This window comes from Myripristis murdjan, chromosome 17 (assembly GCF_902150065.1).
Source record: "Myripristis murdjan chromosome 17, fMyrMur1.1, whole genome shotgun sequence".
NCBI classification, from domain to species: domain Eukaryota; kingdom Metazoa; phylum Chordata; class Actinopteri; order Holocentriformes; family Holocentridae; genus Myripristis; species Myripristis murdjan.
In genome coordinates this window covers 19,374,283-19,395,703 of record NC_043996.1, presented here as the reverse complement: position 1 = coordinate 19,395,703, position 21,421 = coordinate 19,374,283, and the positions used below count along the sequence as shown (strand labels likewise).

The window sequence follows — 21,421 nt, the reverse complement described above, 5'->3', positions numbered from 1 at the left end:
CATAAACGGTGCCAATCTCCTTTGATCTGACATCAGCTGTGACGGGACAGTTGATATGGAGATATATGTATGTGCTGATTGTGATCGTAGCATTGAATAGTGTTTTTTTCGGTATTTATTGCATCGTTCATGTGCCTGACATTCCGGAAGCCTGCCTGTGAGGTTTTGGTGACGTGTCCGCACTGCTCGCCGGTCTCCGCTCCGCGCCTGTCTCCTGAGCTCCGCTCCGCCCGCAGCAATAGACCTCCATGTCAGCTGTGTAAACTTTCATTACGCCGTCACGCAGCGCATTTTAAAGGCAAGGACAGGGGCTCATTTGATTGGTTACATGTGAATCGGCTGTGTCAAACCCACTCCATGCCTTCTCTCCTCCCCTCCGCCGGTAGGAGGGACGGCGGAGTACTTGCGCCACCGAGAACGGCGTGCCAAACTTGGAAAATCCGCCTGGCCACACCCAGTTGGCGAAGCGCATCTGCGCTACGCCCCCGCCTCGCCTGGTCTGCGAAACTAGAGCCCTTAAAGTCTATTGAAGTCACTAGTCTGGCTCTGTCAAAGTGAATAAATATACCTTACTGCAACTCAGAATCTGTCTTAATTACACGTATATGTATGTGAATTACATGTCTTGGAAAAAAAAAAAAAGAGCGTACCTATACCTTCAAGTGTTTGAATCACTGTGATAGATGGAAGCATACATACATGTACTCGGCGGTTACAGTTCCACCATCTAACTTGAACGTCTAACATCTAACACCATCTAAAGTTGGAAAAGGGGTATTTTGCTCAAGTAAAGGAGAACTCCTTTAAGAAAAGTTGTTTCGGGCTTTAACAGCATCTTTCTGAAATCAACCTTCTTCTTATTTTGTGTAGCCCCATTGTGTCAAAGAAGGGCTACCTGCACTTCCTGGAGCCCCACACCAGCGGCTGGGTGAAGCGCTACGTGGTGGTGCGCAGACCCTACGTGTACCTGTACCGCAGTGAGCGGGACAGCGTGGAGAGAGCCGTCATCAACCTGTCATCTGCACAGGTGGAATACAGCGAGGACAAACAGACTTTACTCCGGGTAGGACTGATCTTGAGTTAAAAACGCTTCCGATCGCGTGAGTCTGGACAAATGTCAGTAACCCCACAGCATCTCCTGTCTCTCCAGACTCCCAACACGTTTGCTGTGTGCACCGAGCATCGTGGGATACTGCTCCAGGCCAGCAATGACAAAGAGATGCACGACTGGCTGTACGCTTTTAATCCCTCTGTTAGCTGGCACCATCAGGTGAGCGTCAGTCTGTTATTCCAATGAAAACCTTGCCACGTTAACATTATGTCAGTGCAGCTACTATGGAGTTTAATAACCGGAAGTTACCCAGCTATCTAAAGCAGTGATTTTCAAAGGGGTTCCTCAAGGGACCTTGTGGGGCTCCTCAGCAAAATGAGAGATGGTTGAATTTCTCTGTAATTTAATAATTTAATTCACTTCAATTATTATAATTCTAAATTGAGCCATTATTGTAACATTATGTCTTAATCTAGACATTTTGAATCTGTATGTCAGTGTTGAAGCATACCATCTAAATAATTTAATACTTAACACAAGCCAAAATGTCTTTTCATATCAGGTTTCCTAAGGCAAAGTCACTGCAGACTGGGGTCTTTAGGCTGAATAAAATTCAATGTAGGAGTCCAAAGAATGACAAAGTTTGAATGTGCCTCATGCAGAACAGTAATTTCTGCCCTTTTTGTTAAATGTCATGATGGATTTTGCAAGTGAAACTGCTTTTCTTTATGACACCACACAGTATTTTATACTGTATTTATATTGCCATCAGACTGACACTAAATGCTGGTGCGACTTTGCTTCTCAACTTCTTCTTTGCCCCATCTCTCCTCAGGTCAAAGCTCTCCAGGAGAAAGTCCGCCCAGCCGGTGCAGAGGATGTGAGAGGTGAACCCACCCCGGTGGAAACCGTCAGACGAACAAGACAATACAATCTAAAACCTCCACTGACCGCCCTGCTCTAATGTACATAGACCATATAAACAAACTTATACATAAACCATTTAAATAACCCTCTGTTACGATGACCTTCCCTGTCCTAAACACCGCTCCATCTCATCCTGAAAGCAAAACAGTACTCCCAAGCCATCCTCCTTCTTTTTGCAGTCTCTCTCAGTATCCACCTGAAACCCTGCATGACGTGTGCCCTCCCGACCTATAAAACAGCATAAGACAAACTAACGTCCTGTGCCCATAACTTAGCTTACCTCTGCTGGGAGTTGGGACTAGTTGTGATCAGTCTTAGGTTTCATATACATGTAGAACTCATTTCCGAAGCTACTGATTCCCTTTAGAAAGATAGAGGTAGGCAAAATGTTAACTTTGTGTTAACTCGCTCATCCCTTGTTTTGTTTACTGTATATGAGGCCCAGTCCTAATCCAACCATTCATGTATTTCTTATTAACACCATCAAGCGAGGGGGAATATAATACCGACAGCATCTTTTTCCCCGTCCTCATTCCAGATATTTCTCTGTAGGTGTGTGTTAAGTGCAGGGATGACAGCATTGCCTATATTTCGAACAGCATATACATTACCTCAGTTTGGGAAGGTTTGGTGCTCTAGTCTAGAGTAGTTGTGTCACTTTTATTTGCAGAGGTTTTCAGATAGCATACAGAGGAAGAGGCGGAGTGCTGTTGCAGGTCGTTTGAACGGGAAAGAAGCACGAGGGTATTTGATGAGAGGAAAGGGGAAGAAGTTGCTGGTTTCAGTCTGATTAAAAAAAAAATGTTTTCAACTGTGGTTTAGTGAAAAGGCTAAATTAAGGTAAAGATAACCCACCATCAGAGGAGATATCTCATGTCCTTGCCTTGCTTTTAGCGCGCGTTTTGTATTTACATGTCGAGTTGTGCATATTTTTTTTTTATTTATTGCTCCCAGTTTAGGTTGTGTGCACTGTTACTTATGTACGTCAGGACCTGTTTTCTTGCATGGCACTTTATTATCTTCAGGTAATGTCCTGTATCATTTACTCGGTTGTTTTAACCAAAGCATTACAGTCTTGTCTGAAATGTTTCAAATCCCTTCAGCTGTGCCGTTGTGGTAACACACATTGCATATTTTTAGTGAGATTAATAGGATGTAATTCTAATTGACACCCAGATAAGCTTCTCCCCAAGTTGCCCTCAAATGTTTTACATGTTAAATATGCTGATATGACTGCTGTACATGATTCGTTAGGTTTCTTCTTCTTCTTTCTTTTCTTTTTTTTCTTTTTTTTTTTTTTATCAATTAAGCAATTCCTGTATCTGTTTTGGGCTAGCATAGCTGTGAGATTATATTCACAGATTTGATATTTAAGTCCTTTTGCTCCTGTAGCAGCTAAATGGATTGGACCAAGTCGAGTAGCTGGGACACACTGTTGTATTTGATGATGAAATAGCACTGACAAAGGGGAACTTCACCATGGACTTACAATCTGCTGATAAGAGGGCAGTTGATTTGCGAGTGTGAAAGTGCATTGTCCGTGCACCAGATAGTGCCTCCCTTTCTTCACCTCTTGTCCATCTCCCCTTCGTACGTTTCTTCCTCTCCTCTTGCTCTCCACCTCATCATGTGTTCAGCAGCATCCCAGCATTAGTTGTGTCTTAAGAAGCAAGCTTTTATCTACAGTACTATTAGATTCTACAGATCTTTTTCTATTGATAAGCTATGTTAATGTTTTATTTGGAGAGTGAATATTATCCATGTTGCCATATGGTTGGTAGGTATAGCCTGTAACAACACACACACTTACACATTACACTGTATATCTCATTATCGTTTACTGTAATTGTTGCATTTAAAATCCCCCGCTTAGCATTTGTACCTCGTAGATATTTTACAGCCTGGTGCTTGTGTCAGAAACCAATACAGTATGATTAGCTCAGCGTTAATATGAATTTATGTCCAAGGCTATGTTATAGTTTATGGTTGCTTTAAGCTGTCTGATGTTCTGTACTTCTTACTAAGGTGACCCAAATGTTTGTGTGAACAACAAAGATGGGCGAGAATCTAAAGGCTGATTTTAGACAAGACAGTTTACCTTGCTGCTGCCAGAATGACAATTTGATACTGCGGGAGAAAATGATTTGGACATTATGAGTGCATTATTAGACATGACACAGTTGTTTTAGTGTTAAACCTGAGAGCACTGCACATGTTGCACTGTGTTTTATGATCACATTCTTCTGTGCATGGCATTACCAAAGACTTGGTCAGGCAACCATTTAGTCTTTGTTTTGCTGTTGTTTCCTGTCTGTATGACTGGTGATGGTCAGTCAAACCTGGCTGAACTCAGTCAGCAGGAAGTATTCAGGACTCTGTGAGCCTCAGGCCAACCAACCTGTTGAGCTCTGCAGCCTGATACAGTAAAGAAAGCACACAAGATGTGATTGACATATGTGGAGAAGGAATATTACGCATGATGCCACTTTAAAATTGAAGTGATATCCTAAGATAAAAATGTACCAAAGCCTTATTTTACAGTGCAGTATACTCATACTCAATCACTCTGGTTGAAATTTGTGCCCCCTTGTGGCTGGATGAACAGAGAATGATATTTGGTGGGAATTAAATGAAACTGCAGCATTATGCTACTGAATGTTTTGGGTCATCTTGGTAAATCCACCTTTTTTTGCCTGGTAGACTGCTAATAGATATTTTTTATGTTGCTTGCTGGAACAAGACAAATGGAAAGCTTTATTTATGTAGCTGTGGAAGATGGATTGTGTTAGTAAAATATACATTGCACTATTTGAAGAAGTGCGTAATCATGCACGAGTCATCACGATTTCAAGTGATTACGTCAAGAATGTGTGGAAACATCGGGCTGTGTGCTCAAACACACTCTGCCCAAACGGGAAAGAAGGAAGAGATTCTGTTACGAAACTGTGCCACTGATGCTCCAGCAATCAGACCCGCACCTCTGCACCAGACCGCATTCATTTTAGTTTCCAGCTGACAGATGACTCACGCTGCTTCCAATTCTCATGGCTCAAGTGCATCATCATTAAAAAAAAAAAGAAAAAGAAAAATGAATTAATAAAAGTTCTCTTAAAGACAGTTTTAGTGCACTGGCCAATAATTGTCAGAAGATAAATGTGTAAATTGTTATTTTACAGATTTGGCTGCTTTTATACTGGCATTGTTCTGGATCTAAGCATGCAAATCCACTTCCACTGTACTCTCTTTGCCTCTGTCCCTTTCTCCTGCCTTACCGCTTGCTAATGACGCCAGCCCCCCACCCCACCCCATCCCCCGAAGTGCTGCTTGTAAAGTATTGCTACCCATGATCCTCGTAATGACTAACTGGAAACCTTCTTCTTGGCTCTGTCTTGTATATAAAACCAGATTACTGTGTTGGGTCCCATCAGACAGATGATATTAACTCTCTCTCTCCCTCTTTATACCATGATGAATAGAAACTGGCCTGCGACTTTGTCAAGTGTCTTGTCAGTGTTAAGAGTGCTAATCAAGGATCAGTTTTGCACATTTCAGGTCAGTGCGGATGAGGCGGTCAACAAGGACCTGGTAGACGATCCCAGGTCTGCACTCTTGCTCTGAGCTTCTTGACAGATGCAGGTCTCAGCCTGTGATGAAGTCTTAATCTCAGTGCTCACGTTTATCTTTGAGTGTTCTGGAGTTCTGCTGATGTCTTCTCATGTCTGTGGACACGTAACAAAAGTTGTCGAGAAAAACAAAACGAAATTAAAAAAAAAAAAAAAAGCGAGAAATAAATAAGTGTTGAAACTTATTTCATGTCTGGATTTTTTTTCATTTTTGCAGGTGTTGTGATATGCAATTTGCTCTAGCAGAGTGGTGGTGGAAGTTCAACAGAGCTCGCTAGTTTCTAGTTGCACTCATAAATATTTGAATTTCTCTGTCCAAACCCATCAAGGTTTACATGGAAAGAGAAAAAAAAAGATATTGACTGTGCAACCTAATGAAATGATATCCATCTGAGACAAAACAACAGAATTTCACTCTCTACGCTTACTATGCTCACGATGAAAGGGCAGAAATCGCTTGAAAAGCGATGTTCCCCCGGTACTCGGACTTGGTTTTGTGCCCCTGGTATACCTGCACCATAGTGCTGGTACTATAGCAACCCAGCTTACAGCCGTCCTGGACCACCAAATGTTGATATGAGTTAAGCAGATTTGGGGTGGGCCCATTCACTGGACTTTTTTAGGGGCCCAGACGTTTCTGTGGTCACTTTTAATGACGGGGGGAGATTGATGATGAGATGGACAACATATTTTGATGACTTTTGCTGTAAATTTGCTAATGTTATCATTATCAGATAGCCTTTACACCTTTCAACTGATATCAGAATAAATTGGGTTCATTTTTGCAGGAAACAAAACAGCAAAATTTATACTGCTCTGAGTCTTGAAATGTGTTAATTCCTGTATTAAGAGATCAAACCTCCAGAAACACCTGTAGCATAAAGAACAACATTGATATTAATTTCCTGTTTCACCATTAAAGATTGGTTGTGACATTTCAATGATGTTGCCATTTGATTCCTGGTTAGTCATATACATATGTAACCTGGGTTTACATTTGTATATTTTTATATTTGTCTTTGCATGTTGCATGGTTCAAAAATTATGAAAATATTATTTTTCATCCAATGCGGATGCTGATTCAAGACGACTGCCAAACGAAGCCACTGGGACATTATTTGACCTCGGCAATAAGCAAAAATCTGAACTGGACACCGTGCCACGGGGGTGCATGAGAACCCATTTCTCCTGCCGGATTAGCTCTGTTACATAACATTTCGTACTTTTGCTCTCAGGACAGGGTGTATGTGAGCATGTGAGTGGTGTCTGCTGTGTTTCTGAGGTCTTCCATTATTGATTATGCGCTCACAATGTAATCAGCTCAAGCAGGGCCAGTCAGACTAATCCCCTAATAACAGAGGCATAAACTCTGGGCTTGTCACAAAGGCCCTGCATGGACAGTGAGGGGCACCTGCCTCACGTCAGGCCACTGTTGTTGAAACAGACCATTCTCCAGTTTGAGAGGTCTTTGTGACGGACAACAAGTTTGAGAAGATATAGATCTGTTCATTGTGTGACGAGTGGTGAATATTTTACCACGTGTAAAATGTGCATGCATTTGTATCTCTGCCCACACATCTGTCTGCCTGCCTATCCCTCTCTCTGTCTCTTGTCTTTCCTGCACCTCTGTGCTCTAGCTCCCCAGTGGCTTTCCCCTTCCCCCACATGTCACATAAATTAACACAAAAGATCAATATGCAAAACGTAAATTCAAATCTCCCTGATCTTTCAGTCACACATCTCTCTGAAGCCAAATCTCTGAGGCTTCCATGACACACTACAGGAGAAGGTTGGATAAGTAATCAAGGCATGCAGTATTCCTGTCCTCCCTTGTAAATATGCAAGAACACAGTAACCCAATCATGCACACGCGAGTGTGTACATGTACGCACACACACTTCTCGAGACCACCAGCAACGTGTTTCCCCCTACAGTACATACATTAACAGTGCCATAGGTCTATATTTCTGGTTGCTGGTCACCCTATCCCACCTCTTTAATTATGCACAGTAAGTGGGCCCCCCATGTGAGGTCTGGGGCCAGGCGATGCTCTTCCTTGGTCTTGTTGTTTGTTGGCTGCTCCAGGTGAAGAGGCAGATGAAGAAGACACTCTGGATTTGCTAGTGACGCCGCAGCTTCAGGACCAAATTGTAAGTACTGTACACATTTATTAGAATTAAAATAATTAGATGATTGGAAAGCATATGTAAGCTCTCTGAAAGGCTAATGTAAACAGACAAGATTTGGAATTCAGGAAAGGGGAATAAACAAAATGTGATAAAAAGTGACATATTATTGCGTTTGCTTAGTAATTAAGTGAGAAATTTCAAGGGTGAAAAAATGTGTGTGTGTGTGTGTGTGTGTGTGTGTGTGTGAGAGAGAGAGAGAGAGAGAGAGAAGAGAGAGAGAGAGAGAGAGAGATTTTTTAAGAAATGAATACTTCTATAGTGTTATGATTTTTTTTGGTTTGTTTTTGGTTAGTGCATTATCATAATGATTTCTATGGACCTAAGATATAGTGCATATTATCCTCAGGTTGCTGTAGTATTTGGAATAAAGTAAGGATGCCATTATGTCAAATGAACTAAATAAATTAAATACACTGAATATTTATGAATAAGACTATTCTATGGATATAACTTTTGCAAAGTTGCCACTCGGGGTATCTGACTTCTTGAGCTGCCATTTTCATTTAGTTGAACACCTTGCATGTAGCATTCAGACTGCTGAGCGGCATGGATCTTGTTAAAAATCCTGTGAATCAGTGAGGCTACCTGAAGCAGCATATCATGTCTCTGTGAACTCTAACACACGGTCTCTCCCACACTCAGTGGGGGGTACAGTACACTACATCAAGTGACCAGGGTCCTGTTTCACCTCTTGTCGTTGCCCCATGTGCTGTGGCTTGTCTTCTGTACAGTTTGCATGTTTGTGTGTGTGTGTGTGTGTGTGTGTGTGTGTGTGTGTGTGTGTGTGCTCTCCGGGGGCCTTTGTGTCTAAGAAGAAGATTACTTTGGGGATGCTGACACTCATGTTCTTTTTCACGTTCCTCTCAAGGTGGGGGCCTCACTTTCTTTTTATTTCCTCTTTTTCCTTTATCCTATTTCTGTTGTTAGTACTGTTGTTATTCTTACCTCTGCCAAGCAGGTGAAACCTCCAGCAGGGAGTTATGGGATCTCCCCTGTCCATCAGTCTGTCAGGAGGATAACTCAAAAAGAACAGAACGGATTTGCATGAAACATGAAGTTTGGTCATGGACCAGCAAGGAACTGAATAACTTTTCACGACAGTTAGCCTCAAGGGGGCGTGGCAATGTGCAGAGCTTAACACAAACAGGGCTTGAATTTCTAAATGCATCCACATAAAGCCATGAAACCCAGCAAGAAAGTTGGTTACAGGTTTAAGGCAACAGTGACCGACTTTACACACTGATTGGCCAAAGCTGCTGTTGTCCTATGATAACAGCATTGCTGAAAAGGGTGTGGGGGTAAGTACAAGCAGTTTGTCTGCACTTAACACCACAAAACTGGACTGGGAGGTTGGCATAGGCCAACAAAGAATTGATTATGTTTATGACCAATCAGCTTCAAAGAGGGCATGGCAATGAGCGAGGATTAATGCAAACAGGGCAGGGTCGTAGTGTCCAAACACATCCATGTAAGGTCACAAAGCCCGATGGGAGGGTTGGCTGTGGATCAGGGGTTTTGATCCATGACCAAGCCTCCTAAAAGTTGGTCAGTAATGCCTTAACTCAGGAGTTAGTGTCCAACTTCCTCACTGACTGGAAAAAAGGAGTGTGTCCTATGACAACAGCATTGCTGAAATGGTGTGGGCCTTAGCACAAGCAGACCCTAAACATCCAGCTGTGACCTTGGCAGAGGTCGGCGTTCAACTTAGTGCCTTGTTGTGTTTGCTGTATTGATTTTTGGTAATTTTGGGACGTAAAGCATGAATAAGTAAATGAATGAATCAATCAGTCTTGCTTTGCTTTGTTTTGTTCTTTTGTGTTTTCTCCCAAAGACATTTCCAGAAAGAGAGGCACGTTGTCCTGTCCCATTGAGACGTGTGAATGAACAGCATCAACATGGAGAACGGCAAGGTGACCAACCATCAATACAGGGGAATGCCTGCAACAACAGGAGTTAATTTAAGAAGCGGGGAAGTGGTATTTAATTTAATTTTCTGGGTGTAGCAGAATACCCGTTCCCCATGTTATCTGTAGATTTATGGTAGACATATAAAGAATGCAATTTGAACAGGGGAAATCTCAATGAAAGCTTAATCTTGCTTTGTCTCAGTGAAGGCACTGAGGGAAAAAATAAAATTCTTTGTCTCTTTAAGAAACAGTTGTTTTAGATTATATATATATATATATATATATATATATATATATATATATATATATATATATATATATATATATATATATTTTTTTTTTTTTTTTTTTTTTTTTTTTAAATAACCATTAAAAACTCAGGACTATGTAATTTTCTGATTATATGGATTGTAAAAAAAATCCCTCACCCCTGCTGTGTGTGTGCCCCCCAGCAGCCAGTGAAGGAGGTGCTCCCTCTACCTCGCCACCCCACCCTAACCACTGTGCCCTCTTCATCTGCAACCCTCATCGCAACTAACAAAAAATACACCACAGGCTCCATACAGCATGTGCAGGTGGCCTCATCAGGTGAGCAGTGCAAAGAACTCAAATGGCCTCCCAAGAGCTGTTTAGCACTGAAGTTATAAGAAAATGCTCTTTTTTTTTTTTTTTTTTAGTGTGCATGCCTCTATAAGAATTCAAATGGGACATAGTTAGAGCCATTTTCTCGGTTTGTTTTTAAAGCAGCCTAATCTAAATTATGATCAAAGGTACATTAAGTTACTGAACATGCTATACCATTTATACCAATGCTTCCTCATATAGCATTGACACTTTGATACAAGTGTAGGAGGAAACTATACATTTAAGGCCAAAGAAATGTTGACTGAGTTTAGCTCTGATCTGATCATGTCGCTGAGGGAAAGGTTGTCATCAGTTCTTCATTATCATTATCATTTTGTCCATCCTTTTTTTTCAAAGTAAGCTTGGATCCTTCAGTTGCAACTTGTAGCTGCATCTGACATTTAATTTGCCCAGTATAAAGGGGGTATAAGGCATTTGACCTCGGATTAACTGGTACTGTGCACTCCAAGACCATTACACAATACAGGTTTGTCACAGCGAATGCAGGTCAAAATGTTTCAGTTCCTCAGATATTGTACAAACTGGGCATACTGCATGACACTAGACTACTTGTAAAAACAGTACAGATGAACATGTATGCCCTGAAAAGTGAAAGTGAAAGTGAAAAGTGAATTTTTCCAGTGTGGCAGGATTGAAAAGATTGACTAAAAGGCCAGGGCACCACTTCATTTCAAAGATACACTGAATAAATTAAACAAATGTAGCATGCTTCAGACAAATAAATTTCATTTAAACCTGCTAGTAAAATTGTGTGTATTGACCTCAGACCTTTGTTATTGTTGCTGCTTTTTGGGCACAGTGGTGACATCGTTCAGCCATCTGAAGCCTCCAGAGAAGGACGAGAGTTTGTTTGCTAATATGAAGTCTATCAAGTCCTTGAGGCATGCTGGCTTCACTGCCGTCTTCACTGGACAAACGGTGAGCTGGCTAAACATAAAACTTGTGTGAAACGATTTGAGAAGAGGAGGGGCCAGTGCTACCTTTAGGAGAAAAGGGAAATGATTCATTTAGATGACACAGTGGATTATAGGCAGCAAAAATGTAATAAAAATGTGATTATTTCTTTGGTGGGAAATAATCCGTCAGTGACTAAACTGCGCTGTTGAATATTGACAGAGGTTGGACACTGAGGATGAGATGGAGGTACCTATAGTTGATGTCATCCTGGCTGACATCGACTCCCTGGTGCCCACTCATGATGAAGCCGGCCGGCCAATCGCAGAGTGGAAAAGGCAGGTGATGGTGCGTCAGCTGCAGGTCAGGCTGCAGGACGAGGAGGAGCAGAGGAGACAGGTACTGATCATGTGTGTACATCTGTGTGTGAGGAATCATGTATATATTGTGGCAACTTGAAGCTTCAGCTCCCTCCACAGATTTTCTATGGGATTAAGGTCTGGAGACTGGCGAGGCCACTCCATGACCTTAATGTGCTTCTTCGTGAGCCACTCCTTTGTTGCCTTGGTCGTATGTTTTGGGTCATTGTCGTGCTGGAAGACCCATCCACAACCCATTTTCAGTGTCCTGGCGGAGGGAAGGAGGTTGTCACTCAGGATTTTGCGGTACATGGCCCTGTCCATCCTCCTGTCGATGCGGTGAAGTCGTCCTGTCCCCTTGGCAGAGAAACACCCCCAAAGCATAATGTTTCCATCTCCATGCTTGATGGTGGGGATGGTGTTCTTGGGGTCATAATCAGCATTTCTCTTCCTCCAAACACGGCGAGTTGAGTTGATGCTAAAGAGCTCAATTGTGGTCTCATCTGACCACAGCACCTTCTCCCAAGCATTCTCTGAATCATTCAGGTGTTCATTGGCAAACTTCAGACGGGCCTGTACATGTGCCTTAGTTACTGTTAGTATGTACAAACTTTATATTAGAGTGAGTGTGTGTGAGTTTGTGTTTGTGAGTGTGCGTGTGCGTGTGCATGAGCCATAGACTGTGTCATGAGCACGAAGTGGTGTATATGCCAACAATGTGCAGGATAATAAAATACAGAGATGACAAAGGCTGAATCTTTCAGGAAAAGCTTGTTCACATAAATGAGAGATAGATGCTTTGTGTAAGTTGTGTGCCGTGACTACAAAAGTTAGCCTGATATCTTTTTCATGAATTATTTTTCAAAAAGACTGGACTTCCTTAGAGTTGTGGTTAATATCTACTTCCTCCCCCACAATCAGCACCTGGCTAATGGCTACATACCAGTGGATGGCTGGAAGTACTCCCAAGCCCACAATGCGGTCCTGGGGCCCTTTGGCGAGCTACTGACTGAGGAAGACCTGGTGTACCTGCAGCGACAGATTGAGAATGTGTCAATCCAGAAGCGTTGCCAGGCCTATGAGCTAGAGCTGACCAGACTGACCGAGGAGCTGAGGGCTCTTTTACCTGATCCTATCGTTAGCATTTCAGTAAACAAGGAGGTCCTACAACAGATGGATGCAGAAGGACACCTGCCTTTACCAGTTTGGTGCAGCCGTGTCTCAGAGATTGTCAAGAGTATGTCACTGCTACTGACCCACCTGACCAGCAAAGAGGGAGGAGGCAGCGCAGTGGAAGGGATGATTGAGGGGGTGACAGATGGTTTAGGAATTGACCTGGGTCAGGGCTTGGGTCATGAGAGCCAAGAGATGGTGCCAGCCCATGGCGAGACATCTGGTGGTTGTAGGATACCCCACATTGGGATGGCATCAGCGTTCAGCCACCGTCTGGAAACCAACAGCTACAGTAGAGCTCGGAGGGAAAGGGTAGAAAGGGAGATCCAACAGTCTGGGGTTTCGGTCCGAAACCTCAGATCTAACTTTGAAGGCCAGATTGGGGGGATTTATCCATTCGCTGGGTTTGTGAACGGTTCACACAAACAAGACACCCAAGGAAGCCAGGGGTTGAAGATGCGGATAGAGGTGGGAGCACCTGAGATAAACAACCAAAGTGGCAGCACAGGCCTTAGCTGTGAGGAAAACCACCATTACAGTCCTAAACCAGGTGTACCTGTGATGGAAAGTACTAGCTTAAGGAAAGAACGTATAGTAGTGTTGTTCCTCAGCCACTGGAAGAAATCTGCATATGCTATTACAATGAGAGCATCTAGGCTGAGACAGGGACAGGAAGAGGTGTCAGGGAAAGACATGATAACAGCAACGCAGCCCCAGCAGAGAATCACCTCCATGTTTCAATTCTGCCGTCAAATAACTGCTGTGGACAAGATGCTCCACTCCTGGAGGAATATGAAATTGGATCTCCCTTCACAAACTCCAGCTCCTCAGGTCACCTACTCCCCAGAGCAATTCCTGCCAGAGGTGGACGGTGTTGCCATGACCCATGACAGCTTGACCCTTGACCTATTCATGCTGGGATACTTCCACATCTTGGAACAAGAGCTGTCGCCTGAGGAGAGGAAAATGAGGCATCTCCTCTGCTTTGAGGTCTTTGACCATGTTGGCAGTTTCCCCTGGGAGACGGTCCGAGACTTCCACAAGGCTGTTCTCCAGGAGATCCAGGCTGGGAGGCAACAGTGGAGTGACGGCTTTGAGGACATCAAGGTACGCTTCTTTGGGGACTCAAAAGAATGCCGCTGTCCATCATCATCATCATCGTTGCTAGATAACAGACTGGTACCAAAGGTCATAGTTCAAACTGCTATTCCAGATGACTGTGGCAATGACACAGACTTCTCATGTTTCGACAATGACGACATATGTAAATATATTGACCGCAGTTTTGCTTTTTGGAAGGAGAAGGAGGCAGAGCTGTTTGATTTTGAGCGTTAGTTTGCAGTTTAAATTAATAGTTTTGTTTTGATATTTTTTACATAAAATGGATGCAGTGTTTGTGTTCATGAATTCGCAGGAAGTAAATAAATATGTACTAAATATAAAAGTGCTTTTATGAAGTACTGTTATTGTAAAACAGATTAAAAAAAATATTAGTTTTGTTCATCTTCTTATTCATTTGTATGTGCAGTTACATCAACTTATGCATATTTTCCTGACATTTTAAAGACTGCACTATGAAATCCCACCATCCCCCTCACCACTTAACAAGACCCCACCCTCTTATTTATCCAACCAACTTGTCCTCACCCCCTCCATGCACACCAAGGCTGGCAAGCATCCTGAGAAGGAGAGCAAAGGGTGGGAGCAGGAAACCCACCTGTCATGGCCTTTGAGAGAAAATCAAATTTGCTTAGGTTTTACACAAAGTAAAAACTCCTTGAGCCACCGATTGTGTGCAGGGCAGAAACTTTCTTCCATCTGAGAACGATAAGATGTCAAGACGTCAAGTCGGTCATGGAAAAAAACAAAAAAACAAAAAAACAACTAACAACACATTGGCTCATTAGTCTCAAAAGATTAAAAATCGGGATGTGTTGTTTACAAGTATTGTAAATGTAAACATGTAAATATGCCATGAATTGCACGATTGGAAGAAAACTGATCCAAATCCAGAATGTGAAGCCCCTATTAACTTTGCAGGTTCATATCTGCTCCTTTGAGTTTTAATAGTTTAATAGGAATGTGTCCGTTTATGCACTTAATGAGTTCGTGAGACCTACAGATAAGAAAAGGCACTTTGGATGGAGGTCAAGAGTCAAAAGGGAGTTAGTATGAGAGTTGTGTGTGCAATTTGGATAATTGAGGAATTTGCCAAAAAGGCCTCATATCGCTGAAAACTCATTGCAGGACAAGAAAACCATACTGTTGCAAAGGTGATAAATTTCTGGGAGGGCCTTTTTTTTGGGGACCAAACATAAATTGTTGGGTCTGAGCAAGAAAAGATGATTACTAAACCATACCATAGAATCAAAATTTGTAACTGGGTTTACAGCATGCTGTTCAACCCCAACAATGAAGTCAGAACTGTAGTAGACTATAGAGCATTTTTGGGGGGTATTGACATTTTGTTTATGTGAAACCAGAATAAGCATTCTGTTGTACAAAATGTACAAGTACAAGGTCTATCAATAAGTTAATCAATAATAACACATTAACATGGGGGGGTTATGCAGTGCCTAATACTGAGCTTTAAACCAGTATAGTCTTTTTTTTAAAACTCTTTCTTTGTAGTATTTATCGTCCTACTTTTTATCCTCTACTGTATCTTGCATTGACAAGACAAGGGGCAGATTTTACTAAAAACTGGCAATGCACACACACACCCTTCTCCACATTGCCTCCTTCCCCATCGTCACACCCCGCTCCTCTCTCCCTCTATCATTTCTTCTCTTCTCTCTCTCACCTTTATCTCTCTAACAATCTTTCTCCCCATCTCTTTCTCCTCCCCTCCCTCCTCCAGCTCTTTGTGCTTTGTCACAGAGAGCTGGCACGCTGCAGTTCACCATTTTACTCCACCGCTCCTGCCTCATGAGCTGCATATCACCACCATACAGCGGCGCTTTTGGCCTCCACCGCGTGACCACGAGGCCTGCCATCTGCATAGACAAGGTGCACTGCCTCACCACCTACTGGGGGCTGCTGGAATTACAAGCACAAGCAAAACACCAGTGACATGTCACTGTCAGACAGAAGAAGCTGTAGGGCAATGGCATTGTTTGTATTGTGTGGTATTCTTTTTTATGCTATTCTGTTATAGTCTGTTATGGCCAGCCATTATTCCAAGAGAGGTAAATAGATAGATAGACAGATAGATATTCCTTCCTATTGGCAATATGCCTCTGACAGGATTACAAGAAATAAACTCAGTGAATTATTGGTCCAGATTGCACTGAATATAGATGAATTCTCGCGTTGTTAATTATACGTTAAATGCAGAAATTGCATTTATATAATCCTAAAAACATGCCTTTGAGAATTACTGGCATTCGTCAGCCACAGTGGTTTGAAAATTACTGGCATTCGTCAGCCACAGTGGATCCCCTTGTTGCCTCCTACAGTTGTAACACAATGCTGTTGGTTTGGCCGGTGGCAAAGGCTGCTGCCTCTCCGTCACTGCTTCACGTCTTGTCTGACCCTTCCACAAAACCGCTTGATGTCTCCAGCTGAGGTCCCTAACCAGGATTGTGCAGACTCTTTTAGGGCCTTTTTCTAGCATACAAGAGCCCACATCCAAAATAATTTCTGCTGCTGTAAATCGCTATATACATGGGCTACTTCTTCTCATTTGTACATCTTTAAGGAGGGATGATTAAAAACAAAAAGTAAGGCATATTCCTTTTGGGAACTTTTCCGCTGTCTATGCTTGATCCTACTTCTAAATCTGATTTTAGATACTTGGTGTGAATAATGCTTTTGCTGTGTAAGAACCTCATTACTCCAATTTTACCCTCAACCGAAGGAAGTATGGTCTTCTGTGGGTTGAGGAAACCTCATCATCTCAGCTGTATTGCAGTTTGTCTTACATTTCTGTAGTTTTGTGCCTGTTCCCGTTTTCTTTATGAAAATGATAAATTTAACTTCAGTCTGCCAAATCTTTGATCCTTGCAAGGGAACATGAATGTGCCCAACAATTATAATTCTGCAGCTGGCAGGGGGTTGTTGGCTTTGTGTGAAACATTTCTCTGACCCCCTGGTGTGCCATCAGGAGAGCAGCGCCCGCTCCTTCTCAGAAGTCCAGATTAAACTGCTGATCCTTGCAACTTCTCCGATCTTCTTTGGCATAAACACTGCGCCCATTACACTCTTTGGCATCTCACATAAAAAAATGACTTTGCAGAACCAGAAAATTCAGCACTTTATGTGGTTAAGTCAGATAATGGTTCTTGTGGATTGGGGCCTATTTTTGCCAGAATTCTGGTTGATAAATGAATTGTCTTGATAGGCTGGTTTGTATTTGCCAAGTTTTTTTTTTTTTTTTTTTTTTTTTTTTTTTCCCCTCAGTGCAGCACTTCAGTTGTGAAAAAGATTTGGTTATTTTCCACTTGCCATAATTCTACGTAACTACTTTGTTTTTATGATTTTAGTTTAATTTACATGTATCACTTTCTTAAGTTTGATGTCTTCTGGGTTGTAGCCATTGTTTTCTCAGTGGCTGCAACCCAGAACTCAGACGCAAAGATTGTTAGACCAATCCACCAAATTTGGTCCATTAAAATCTTATTGGACAAGAATTGGCCTTGCCAGTGTTTTTTTTTTTTTTTTTCAGTTTGCTGCAGTGTTGTTGTTATTCTAATCATGTTTTCCAGTATTATTGTCTTGGCGTATTATAATGTTATGTAGTAAATGAACCACTTATTAATGTCACAGCACTGTCTATACATCAGTGTTCAGTGTGGGCAACCCACCTGTGGCTTTGGTGTGTCAACTTCTGATAAAAGCCCCTGCTCCCAGTGAGGAAGCAATGTCTGTAGCCATGGAGACAGATTCTCACAAGCCTATGTGACAGTCCAGTGTGGGTATTGTGATGTCTCCAACAGTGACTGATACAAACTGTATTCAAGTGCTTTTCATACATCTGAGTTTAACTGTCAAACTAACTGAAGTAGGAGCTTATGAGGAGCACACGATTCTTCCACCTGATGGCTGGAGGCCGACCAGAGTAAACTGGGATAAATTTACCTTTTCAAATTCCAAGGAATAAATCCCAAGCCACTTCAGTTGTTTTTGAGTAGCCAGACACAGAGCTGTGATAGCTAACTCATTTTATTTTATGTGGGCATGCAAACTATTCTTTTAACATCGCTAAATCCCTCACCACTCACCAATGACAATAAAGTGCCTCCTCTTTATGGGCTGTGGTGGGAGTCAATAGGTGCTGTGGCAGCAAAGTGGACCCTTCAGTCGTGTGTGTGTGTGTGTGTGTGTGCGTGTGTGTGAATGTTTTTTGGTTAAGTAGCCTACACATAAATACCATCACTGTGTGACACATTTGCGAGGCAGTTTCTGTTTCATTGAAGCACAGACCTTAAGCCTCAGTAATTCATGATCTCAGTACTGCGTGACACACTCTTTATACGACTAGATGCTCTATTATATATTACTCAGCCTGTTTGTATGTTTAAACATGAATGAAGCTTTGTCAGATCATATGTTTTTGCTCTCTTATCCATTATTACAGTGGAGTGAGATTGTAAACTGAAACTTGAAAACAAATTTGGGCATATCAGGTTGGAAGAAAGAAATGTATTCTATTTAACCTATTGTACTTTATAATCATCTGGCCTCCTATAACACTGAATAATTAACTGATTTCTTCCCCCTGAGGTTTTAGATTTGATGTTTGCACTTGCCCATTTTTTTTTCTTTTTTGAATAAGGTTTTGTATGCAAGTAGCAGTGATGTGTAGAATCTGTGTGTAAATCTTGCTGCTGTTGGAGGCGAAGGCACTGAGTTCATCCTGGCTGTGCTAACGTCACTGTTGACCCACATAGTTGCAGGTAAACGGCTGGTCTCTTGTTATGTTACTGCCTTGCTCTCCTTCTCTGTCTTTCTCTGTTTCTCTCTTTCATTCTGTTTTCTGGAATAGCTTTTAATCTTTAATATTCAGGGGATGTAAAAAGGTCTTAACCTCTGCCTCTGTTTGCATTTTGCAATCATGTAGCATCTATCTATATAGTACATTAATATAACATTATAAGCATCATAAAAGTAAGCTTTATAGCAGAATAGTTGTATTGGATTGTATTAAATTGTGCAGGTATACCTAATAAAGTGGTCCCTGGATGAATATAAAGTAATTGTTAAATAAAACATGTAAGAATAAAAGCCCATGCCTGGACTCATGGGTTTCAGAAATAATTAATCAAATCAAACTTGTATGAGATACCCTCTGACACTTTGTGTAGGTCCACACCCTGTGCAGCTGTGCGCCCACTGCTGTTGGTGGTTATGGTGGAGTTGAAATGGGCAATGTGCCAAGAGCTGCTCTCACCTTTTCCTGCCTGCCTTGATCATTATTGCATTTGGTGGCTTTGTTACTGACCTTAATGAAACCCCCATGCAAATGATGACTCTAGGCACGCCGCAATGGTGGTGGAGGTGATAATAATGGCAATGGCTATCATTATTATGAAGATTATGAAATGAATCAGAGGGAAGAGGAAGAGAGCCATGATGATGGTTATTATAAGGAGGGGAGTCATAAGGGGCTGAAAAAGAGGAAGGGCGTGATAATGATTGGAGATAGGCAAAAATACAGACAAATATGATGTGGACAGCAGGTGGACCCAAATGCAAGATATGTTCTGACGGGCAGAACTGAAGAGTAGAATCTTTATAATAAACTCAAGTTTACAGGTAACACAGGAACACAGGTAAGAGTAATACAGGAATCAGGCAGACTGAAGAAAATCACAATACTAACTGAACTAATGAGGGACTCAAGAGCAGGTGTGTGGAGAGGGGAAACAGGCTGAAGGCTAGGATGCTGGACACTAGAAGACAAAGAGTCTGGAGAAGAAATCTGCTGGAGGTATCTGCTGAGCCAGGCCTGCTGGCTTAAGAGACACAGCAGACAGTGAAGCGAAGGCTGTGCCATGAGCCTGGGAGTCTGGCTGATGCTGCCAGGACCTCCCTGGGCCAAGCAGGTTCCCAGATTTCTCTCCACCGGGTCCATGAATGGTTTGGATCATTCTGTCTGAACAGGTGAACCCAAACTCATGAATCTGAGGCGAAGAGGCTTGAAGTGAAGAATATTAAATGATAACTGCAGGCTGGTGAACACAGGAAACTCAGAATACAGGAATGGGCAACACAGACAGGCAAACTGAACACAATGATCCGACATAGAACTCAGAACAAGACTGAAGCACTGACTGAACTAACAAGATAACAAGGTACTGCTGACAAGACAAGGAGAGCAGGAGGGGAGCTGATTGGCTGGGAGAACAAACAGAACAGGGCAGGTAGGCCAGGGCTCCAGGTAAATACAAGGAGAAGCAGAAAACAAACAGGGTCCAAACAGAACCACGACAAATATATTTTGTTAAAAAATTCCAAATATTTGAAAGGACAGGAGGCGGCGGAAAGAGATTCAGAAGATGGAACTGCCAGCATGTAGGAACTCTGAAATTTGACAAAACAGTTTTTCACATTTTTTAAACATGAATGGGAAAAGGTGGTGGTAAGTTAGCCTTGACTAAACTATCAGCAGATTCTCTATACACACTTATGCACTCAATACATATGACTGACAGATTCTGACTATTGACAATAAATCAAAACAGGACCAGCATGGTCTTTTTAGTAATCTATGACCTTTACCAGCCTATATCAGCATTTAATATGAATACAACTCTGATAGAACCTGCCTCCTAAAAAAGTCTCTGGCCCTGCTCCACTAACAGCCCTGTCTGCTTGAATATGGCAGCCTGCAAATCTTACATGCAGGAGATTTTGAGCATATACTGTGAACAAATTTGTGACGGCTCCTTGTGCAACAAAAAGCATCATTCTCTGCATCCACATCAACATCTGAAGACCAGATTCTAACATACAAGATCACAGTACAACAATATTATAATATATCTAAAATTTTCACTGTGATTTTGAAATTTGATCTGTTGGCATGCCGTCCCCTGCGTCCTACTAGAAATGATGACATTCAAAGTGGATTCAGGCAATAGATGTATAAAACTTTACTCCACATCTCTCTGCTTTGCATATGCCTGTATGAAAAGCCATTGTTTTTGATGAGCTGTTTTTGCTGCACACGATGTGGTCAAGCTTTCCCTCAAAGTTTTTAACTGAGTCATATTTGGCCTGAGGGTGCAACGAAATGCAAATGAAATGCAGGAATATCTTGCGGCCACTCAGGTCCATTACACTGAGTCAGCAATCTATAGAGAAGAGGAGCACCTGTATGTTTTAATTGAACGCTGACCTCAAGCAAGCGGTCCATCTCAAAATGGAGAGATGGTCTGTGTCCTACAGCAACAAGGAGGGGTGCAATCAGGACTGGTCAGATGATAGACAAACGTGTCAGTAACTTGTCTTGACAGCTATCCGTTACTGTGCTCTAGCCACAATAAAATACACAAAATCTGTACTTGACAGTATAAATTTGACCTATACTAAAAGATGGTGTTATTTGAGTATTTTAAGATGCAAAAATATGCTTCCTTAAGTTACTTTCTTAACACATTTTTTTTCGCTCCAGCCAAATGCAAATTACAAAATACTCAAGAGTAATGAC

At 42.0% G+C, this 21,421-nt stretch overlaps 2 protein-coding genes across 2 annotated transcripts in view; both read left to right on the top strand.

The window, feature by feature from the left end:
- kif1ab (kinesin family member 1Ab) overlaps positions 1–5,786 on the top strand; it is a 34,887-nt gene extending 29,101 nt beyond the window's left edge. The window contains 4 exon segments of the mRNA XM_030074278.1: positions 871–1,063; positions 1,151–1,246; positions 1,248–1,270; positions 1,887–5,786. Coding sequence (XP_029930138.1) covers positions 871–1,063; positions 1,151–1,246; positions 1,248–1,270; positions 1,887–1,935 — 361 coding nt within the window. The 3' untranslated portion in view covers positions 1,936–5,786.
- A 3,884-nt stretch (positions 5,787–9,670) lies between these two features.
- espnlb (espin like b) lies at positions 9,671–15,840 on the top strand. The gene is made up of 7 exons (XM_030074056.1): positions 9,671–9,700; positions 10,153–10,285; positions 11,142–11,260; positions 11,474–11,635; positions 12,517–12,885; positions 12,985–14,098; positions 15,629–15,840. Exons 1-7 carry the CDS (start codon positions 9,671–9,673, stop codon positions 15,838–15,840), a joined length of 2,139 nt encoding a protein of 712 aa, XP_029929916.1.
- Positions 15,841–21,421: the final 5,581 nt, after the last annotated feature.

Bases quoted from the DNA above. Each gene is read 5' to 3' on its own strand.
- espnlb (XM_030074056.1), top strand. From the start codon at position 9,671: ATGAACAGCATCAACATGGAGAACGGCAAG. The intron at 11,261-11,473 runs GTGAGCTGGCTA...TTGGACACTGAG, and splicing joins CCGTCTTCACTGGACAAACG to GATGAGATGGAGGTACCTAT. The intron at 12,886-12,984 runs GTGGAAGGGATG...GCCCATGGCGAG, and splicing joins AAGAGGGAGGAGGCAGCGCA to ACATCTGGTGGTTGTAGGAT.